At 34.9% G+C, this 9201-nt stretch overlaps 1 protein-coding gene across 1 annotated transcript; it reads right to left on the minus strand.

Annotated features, from left to right (window-relative positions):
• Window positions 1-5106: 5106 nt before the first annotated feature.
• On the minus strand, window positions 5107-6201 carry LOC120770088 (piggyBac transposable element-derived protein 4-like). The gene has a single exon (XM_040097237.1). It carries the CDS (start codon window positions 6199-6201, stop codon window positions 5107-5109), a length of 1095 nt encoding a protein of 364 aa, XP_039953171.1.
• Window positions 6202-9201: the final 3000 nt, after the last annotated feature.

Here is a 9201-nt window from a genome sequence, read left to right on the forward strand (position 1 = left end):
TTCTTCTCGCTACTCTGCAATCTAAGTCATGCTTTTTTAAACATCTTCGAACGGTTTCAGGATGCACATCAACTCCATAATCATTTCCGATGCCTTTCGCGATATTAACAGCATTTTCCCTAGGACAAACGTTGATTGTACGAATAATTTGCCTTTGCATCCTCAAATCCAGTTTAGGTGGGCGACCAGGGCGAGGCTTATTTTCATAGCTACCTGTCTCGTTGAAATTATTAACTATCACCTGAACTGTTGTTTTCGATAAATTTGTAGTTTTTCCAATTTCCCCAAGGGATTTTCCTTCGCTTTTAAGTTTTATTACGACTTTTCGTAAATCTGGCGATGTTTCTTTTCTTTTTAACATTTTGCAACTATATATAAACTAAAGTTAATGTTTTCACGGCCGCAGTTACAAAAGAACTGACCACGCAAACACAAAAACATTCATAAACAAAAAACAAAATCAATTGCATAACGGTAAATCAAATATCAGTAAAGCGTATGTACACTTTTGTGAGATTTCATTATATGGGATTCCCCTTTTTCATTCGTTTTTTATGCAGTGCCAATAGGAAATTGGTAGTTTCGTATTGTAGTTAGTGGTACAAGACCAACAAAAATAAAATGCATTTAAAAAATTATCAAATTTGTGTTATTACATTAGATAATCGCAAAATTGTTATCGTATGTTCACTTTTGTGGTTAAGTGTAACTGTGTCCTTAAGAACGTGTGTATTTGAAGATGTCGCTTGCAGTCTGTCGTGCTCAATTTGTTCAGCACTTGACTCTTTGACAAAACGCAAGTTTCGGCCATTGGTTGACCGTGACAATGGAGATGAGAAAGAAGCGTGCGACACTTGTTACTATGAATGTATGTACATATGTACATATGTATATGGCTCGCATTTGCTTTCGTAAACATACAGACAAATGTGCCAAAGAAATAATATATGTATGTACATATGCACATATGCATGTGTCATAGAAATTCTATTGGTACAAATATGGAAATGATAACGAAATAATTGAATATGCATATTTCATGAAGGTCATTAATTTTTTTTAAGAAATGAAGTTCATTTGACACATCTTCGCTATGTAATAGACGAAATAAATATAACTTTTTTGAAATAATTAAAAAATAAAATTAATTACTTTTTATCTAATTTTTTACGATTTTGTAAAAAATTAAAACTTTTACAATTTTTCTGAAAAAATGGTTCATATGATACAAGATCACGCATATGTGTCTCAGAGAATGCTTCTTTACATTCTTTGTGTGACTTTGCATATTTTTCTTCAAAGCATTTGTCTTTATTCATTCTCGCATGAATTCAGTCGCTTTACATATATTTCTGCCATTGCACATGCTCAATTCTGCTAAATAGCAGCGAGAATGGTGAAATTCCGTGTCGCAATTTTATAAGCTCTGTTAACCGTCCAATCGAACATCATACAGAATTCAATTTGCACCTTCTCTATGTTTTAAGTTCTCTGCTGTATGTAACTAACAATTAATTCCATTTATTTATACCCATTATAAGTTTATTATATTTTTGCAAGTAATATTTTTCAACGTGTGTCAGTTGGCCTAAACTCCACTGACCCAACTGAAAAAAATGAAGACTTAGAGACTCTCAACAACGACGGACTTCAGAATTTGGCAGGGTACATCTGCCACAAACTTGGTAAAGACAACCCTGTTTAAAGTTTGGTCATGCAAATCAAACAGAAATTTTTCCATTTGACATTTTATTGATTGTTTTTTTAAATTTATTTTTTTTTTTTGAATTTTTAAAATATTAGCATATTCTTTATATGTCTAGAAAAACATTTATTTCTATTATAATGTACATTTATGTAAGTATGTACATACACATAAGTATGTATATCTCTCATTTACATGAACACAGGATTTAAATCGGACACGAGATATTTTAAAATAATAATTACATTTTTATGACATAAAAATGTTTTTATATTTTTCACAAACAACGTCGAAGTTTATGCCAAAGGAGATAATTAACTACACTTCACTAGTTTATTTAATAAACTTACGGTGTATTTCCATTTTCTAAATTAAAAAAAAAGATCACTTACCAAGGTTTAGGGTGGGCACAACATGTGCCTTAAACACCCACAGCACTTTATTCAAAGTGCTTAATGCAAACAAATGCATTTCGGGTGAGTAAATCCTGCGTTGATGGGATTCGTAAATTTTCCACCCACTTCTGGAACTCCTCCTCTCTTTTTGGAAATGAGAAAAATCCCCCGGAAGATTCTGTCTCACACTCACGAACGCGACATTTTCTTACAATAGCCATTTTTTCTTAAAAATTATTTTAAATACATTAAAAATGAATTGGCTAAACTTTTCGCGAGAAAATTCTATCAAATTCCATTGTCGATTTCTTCTTCAACCTTCATATTTGGCGCAATTTCCCCACCGAAATCTGTATCTAATACATAGAAAACAAGAACTTTTCCACCAACCAGAAAACATCTGCCTATAAATACATACATACCCTGCCAACCAATGAATCAGTAGGTAGTAAAGTGGGTAGAATGCCATATGCCGCGTGAAGATTCTACTCAGCTTTCCCCTCACACATACGTATACATGTGATCATACATCTGTGTTGCGCTCATTCATGCTGGTATTGTCACTGGCGAATGAATGCATTGGCGAGTCGAATGTTTTAGGCGAAAATTCGCCATGTTCATATTGTGACTGGCGAATGAACACATTCGCTCAACTTTTTTGTTGCCATACTAAAATAATTGAGAAATGTCACACGAGTTCATCTGAAATTGACATATTTGACGTATTATTGTTATTGTTTTGAAATTTTATTATTTGTTGATGTGGTAGCACCACTGGAACCAGTTGAAGGAAACTTCAGTGGAACAGCAGCAGATCATCGCCGAAGACAAATTGCGAATGCATTGTCATAGTATAGTTGCATCCCTAAAATATATGTACACATATGTATGTATGTAACATAACTACAATAAAATAACAGAAATTAATTTTGAATTGCAAGAAATACGTTTTTTTATTTTGAGTACTTAAATTTTTTTAATTCCAATTTTAGTTTTATTTCAATTTTTTCTTTATGTCGCCTATTTTTTTTCTTTATTTTCTTCCTTCTTTTTTTCTTCTTTCATTTTATAAAGCGCCAATTTTTCTTTTTTTAATTCGTAAATTTTTCTGTTGTACCTTTTCTCCATTTTTAATTAGATTCTCGAATCAAATAAACGTTCGCCAAATTTTGACAGTTGAGGCGAAGCGAATTTTATAAATTCGCAAGTGACAGTACCAAATATTCATGTTCGCTAGGCTAGTTCTTAGAATTTGCTGTGCGCTCGCTACTCACAATTCGAAATAGCGAAATTCGCCTAAAATTTCATTCGCTTCGCTAGTGACAATACCAGCATCAGCAGTGTCATATAAAAAAAAGTATATCTGTCCTGCTCTAATATCCCCAATCAACGGCTGATGCAAGGCTGCATTTTAAACGGCTGATGCAGGGTTGCAAAACTTTTTAATTTTTAAAATATTAATTTTATTAATTTTAATACATATTTACATAAATTTTGTTATAATTAAATAAATTAAAGCAAACATTGCTATTTACATAGTATATTTAATTAAAAAAAAATATAATTATGATCTGAAAAAAGATTATAAAAGACAAATATCTGAAATAAAATAAAGGTCATTAAAACCTGAAAAGAAGGAATAATTAAATAAAAATAATAATAACACCTGAAAGAAAAGATAAATATTATTTGATCATTTTCCATCCCTGTCTGTAGAATTCCAACCACATAGCCCGGGTACACTTTTTTAATGTCCATAAGCATTTCCATTATCTGAGATCCTAGCTCATCACGATACTTCTTCTCGGGGAAGTTTTGGCGATAATCAAAAAGAGCCATGTATTGATGGAGAAGTTTTGGACTCCGACGACTTTTAATTTTTCAACCAACGATTTCTGCATTCCAAATCGTTGATTGTGTTTTCGGGATTACCTTGCTCAACATACTCACTATTACTGTGATTGGTGGTTAAGCAAGTGGTATTCCATGATACTGCTTTCCACCATCAGTCCAGATGCGGGTAGTTTCTTGATAAACGAATTTTTTATGTAAGGCCACAAATCTGCTTTGCGTTTTTCCATTCGGGGAAAAAGCGGCATGGACAAGCTGGTAGTCAAGGGTGTTGTGAAATCCAAGACAGAATTGCTTAGCTGTCAGAATTGCAAAAAAATTCTGATTTTCATTGGTGTCACAGAATCTGATTGGATTTTCGTCTTTTCGAACATACGCAAAGCCAATATTCGAATCAGCTGTGTACTAATGTGACAACTTGCAAATGAATACATTTGAAAGCAATCCTATTAAAGTTTTTAATGAGTTCTGAAATAAAGAAAGATTTTTAGAGATAACATTTATAGAATGAATAAAGACGCTTTCGGGTGTTATATTACGTTTTGTATATTTAACCTTTATGTCAACAGAGCGTTACCCTGGTAACTTTTTTGCCTTTAAAATGCCATATCACTGTATCCGTAAGTCCGATCAACTTGAAGTTTCATGATTTCCTAGTCTGAAGGGTTTTACGTATTGTGGTTAAATCTGAGCCGGACTGGACCACCTGGAACTGAGATATGACCAAAAACTAACAACTAACCCTTACGTCAACAGAGAGCATACCCGGGTAACACATTGAATTTTCAAGCAACAATACTGAAAAAAGCGAAAAAATACATTTTTTTTTGAAATTCATTAATTTTTATTTAATTTATTAATAATAATGTTATTTAATTTGACAATAAATTGAAAAAAATTGAAAATTAAAATAATTTTGTTACTATTAATGGGCAATTCAGGCAGCGCGGCATATCCTTTGAGTGCTCTGAACAAATTGGCTTGCCGCAGAATGAGCATGCTTTTCGAGTCTGGCGTCTTCTGAGACATAAGTAGCAGGAACCCTTCAACCTTAGTCGACCAGTGTTGTCCCGCTCCTCTGCATCTGGTGGTGCCGTTGCCAGTCGCAAAGGTGCACCAGTTATAGCTTCTATTGCGTTGCGCGTTGAGAAAATTTTAGATATTTGCGGATTGGTGCACCTGACATCTACCTCCGCACGGGCCAGTTGCTCGCTGAGATTGTGCAGAAATTCCCTGCGCCGTGCTATTGACACATTCATGTGTGGACACCTCCATGTAAATAATATATGCGGCAAAGGCTGCGACATCCAGAATATTATAAAAAAACACCAAAGGCCATCTATTTGTACGCCGTTTGGTGGAATACTCAGCAAGGCATTTGTCCATATTGTCAATACCACCTTTGTACTTGTTGTAATCCATTATCATAGCTGGTTTACGTCTATAGTGCATTGTAGATAGAAGCACAACAGCTTTGTTCTTTTTAGGAACATATGAGCACATGGCAACTCTCTCACTGAATGCAAATATGGTGGATTCTGGTTGGCGCCCTTTTGCAATGGACAATTGTTTTGGCACAAATCTGCGGCGCTTATTGACTGTGCCCAGTATGGACAATTTGTGATCGTTCATCAATTGTTTTGCTAAGTTCTGTGTTGTGAAAAAGTTGTCACAAACAATGTTGCGTCCACTTCCACGCAACATGTCCATGCATAAGTCTTTGACCACTCTTTCACCCACATTTCCCTCACGTTCGCCGAACGCTGCCTTTCCTGTGTAGATTTGGCCTTTGAGTGGATACGACGTAATCGAGTCGCACATCCACCACACTTTTATGCCGCATTTGGCTGGCTTTGAAGGAATATATTGCGTAAAGCCAGTGCCTCCGCGGAACGGGTACAGCTGCTCATCAATTGTCACGTTGGCTGATGCGGTGTAATATTTTCGTAAATTGCTATTCAGCATCACAAATATGTCAGATATGGCAGCCGCTTTGTCATATTGTTTGCGATGCACCCGCGTGATTCCATTATCAAAACGGATGAAACGACTTATTTCCCAAAATCGTCTGACGCTCATTGAAGCTCGAAACAGTGGATGTGCAGTTGTCTTCCACAAATCTTTTGAGTGAACGTAGCCAGAGTGAGAAACGCCACCAAGCAGCAACGATCCCAAATATGCGTCGAATTCTGTTTCTTTTACTGCTTTCCAAACACGTCGTTCTGATGTTGGGTTGCATTCATTTATCATATCAAACACTGTATTTGTCTTTTCTGTTTGTTTCACGGATTATTACGTCACACATTTCGTTTGTCATTATTAGCTTGAAAGTTTCCATTATAGTTTTTCCATCAGTTAGGCGACTTGGCCCGTTCACTCCAGATCTTAGCACGTTGTCCGCTCTTACTCTGGTGTTTCGTGGTTGTGTGCCACTCTAAATTGTCTGATCACTGCTCGTGTAACTAGCAGAATTTCCTAGTTCCACTGGCTCTTCATCTATATCATCGTCACTATCATACTCTGGATTGTATTCAGGCGGCTGTACGTCTTCCACATCAGAGTCAGCTGAATTTATAACAGGTTCATTGTCGTTTTCATTTTCAAATGTTATCGGCTCTTCATCGCTATCTGGACACCCATACTCCTCTCTTCTCTCCCAGATATTTTCATGAGATTCATATTCAAATTCAGGCTCTAACCACCAATCTCCATCTGCCATTTTGTAATTATCTTTACTTTTCACTTTGAAATTAAAAATGTAACTGCAAACATGTAAAAATGTGAAGCGAACCTCCTTTTCACCTTACGCTACACTAATCTTCATACAAAATGTATGGTTTACCCGGGTATGCTGTCTGTTGACGTGCGTATGTAATTTGTCTGTTGACATAAAGGTTAAAATATTTAGATATCCGGATTTTATTTTTTCAAAACCTCAATAGTTTAGACATTTCGTATTTTATTCTTATGTCTTCCCCTATAGAAATATAGATAAAATAATTCGAAATAATAAAATAACTTGATTTCTTAACTTACATTTGAAATCTGTCAGCGACTATCTTCTTGCTTTGTTTCTGATAGCAAAAACCGATAAAATTGGTTTCCGTGACACCCAAAACCGATACAAATTCTGTTTCGAATATCAAACCAATAATATCTGAATTCATGACACCTATTACTTTTTTTGATCGGTTTCATTTCTGATTCCGACAACTATCAGATTCCACAACAACCCTGAGTAAAATTTGTTTATTTATTAAAGAAAAAAAGTGAAATAAAAATGAATAGGATAAGTTATTTATGGCAATTTAAGTATTTTTGGAAAACCAATATAAATTTAACGAAAAAATTCGTTTATTATTAACTTTGTTAAAAGATAATAGAGTGAAATTAAAAGCAATAATTGATTGTTATGCGTAAAAAGTGTGCGAAAAAGTTAAGAATATTGGAAAAATGGATAGCAAACTGTACGTTGTTCATTTTCTGCAATCTAAAAATATTAAAATTTGTTTTTGTTAGTATACTTGCCATAATTTATTTAGCAATATAAAACTGCTGGCAGACTTCAAGCGACATCTGTCAAAAAATAGCAAAAGTCGGCCATTTTTGAGCAGTTCTCCTCGCCCTCGTCCTCGTTATATAGTATTCCTAACACAGCTATTGTCATTTGTTCGGTTAAACGGCCACGATTGCACTTACATTTCGTTAGAAACGTCTCGTTAATCTGCACCGTTTTCCTTTTTCCACCGAGACCAAAATCTGAATTGGAACATACATATAACTTCGTCTACTTCCCTAAGGTAACTGTAGTAATCCACTATAGTTCCACAACTTAGGGAAGACTCGTTATTTTGTTTCCGCCAGTTATTAAGGTGACCGTGGACAGTCATCACGTTAACTTTCTTGACAAAGCAACAAATTATCGCCAAGATTTCCTTAGGCGCTAATCTGTAACAATTACCATCAAAAAATGTATCCTGTGTAGGATTTACATACAGTGGGCGACAAAAGTCTACGTACGACCCATATTTTTGATGTATTGCTGAATGTAAAAATAGTATGGAAAAAGTAATGATGCAGTTTTGTTTTAATTACATTTTTATTAGGAAATTATAAAACAAAAAGTTTACTCCAATACAAACATAACAAACTATTCACAAAAAACTAAAAAAAAAACCATTGACAAAAGTCTACGTACGGGATGTATTATATACTTTATGTTCATGTTGCAAACTAGAAAGTAACGGGAAAGTACCGTTTATGTTTATTTTGTGTTTATGCTTTACAATAAGCTTCATTTTAAGCACATTTCGATATAATCGCGTATAGTTTACACAACGTATAGTTGTCACAATGGGTCCTCGGAAAGAAATTTCAACAGATGTGCGAAACCTGGTGGTAAAATACAAAAAGGAGAATAAATCATTTGGTGAAATATCAAAACTGCTTAATTTACCTAAATCAACTGTTCAAACCATATTTGAAAACTTTATAAAAAATAAAAGTGTTGAAAATAAACCACGAACCGGTCGACCGAAAAAGCTTAGTAGGAGAGATGTCTCTTTTATTTTAAAAGAAGTTGATAAGAATCCACAAATTGATGCCACTAAGTTAGCCACGGAATTAACAGTACGATCGGATAAAATTGTACATTCCAGAACAGTTCAAAGGGCTTTAAATGACAAAGGATTTTACAGCAGAACTCCACGCAGAAAACAACTTATCAGTGAAAAGAACCGAAAGCTTCGTTTGGATTTCGCCCACAAGTATAAAGATAAATATCTTGATTTCTGGAAACAAGTTTTTCCAAAGTTTGGAGAAGAGCCAATACAGCAATGAAGCTCAAACACCTTATCCCTACTGTCAAACATGGCGGTGGAAATGTCATGGTTTGGGGCGCTGTGGCTGCATCTGGAGTAGGAAACTTAGTATTTGTGGAGGGGAACATGGATCGTTTTCAATATAAGAATATACTAGAACAAAATTTAAGAGCATCCGTGGATAAACTAAACCTTGGTAGGAGCTGGCTCTTCCAGCAGGATAACGATCCGAAGCACACGGCCCACATTATAAAGGAATGGCTGCTTTACTATGCCCCACGTCAATTAAATACACCACCACAAAGCCCAGATTTAAATATTATTGAGCATGTTTGGGAGATTTTGGAACGTAAGGTGAGAAAACATGTCATTACCAGTGCGAAAACACTAAGAGAGAAACTACAGGAAGAATGGCAACATATAAAACCCG

The sequence above is a fragment of the Bactrocera tryoni genome, chromosome 3 (genome assembly GCF_016617805.1).
Source record: "Bactrocera tryoni isolate S06 chromosome 3, CSIRO_BtryS06_freeze2, whole genome shotgun sequence".
NCBI lineage: Eukaryota > Metazoa > Arthropoda > Insecta > Diptera > Tephritidae > Bactrocera > Bactrocera tryoni.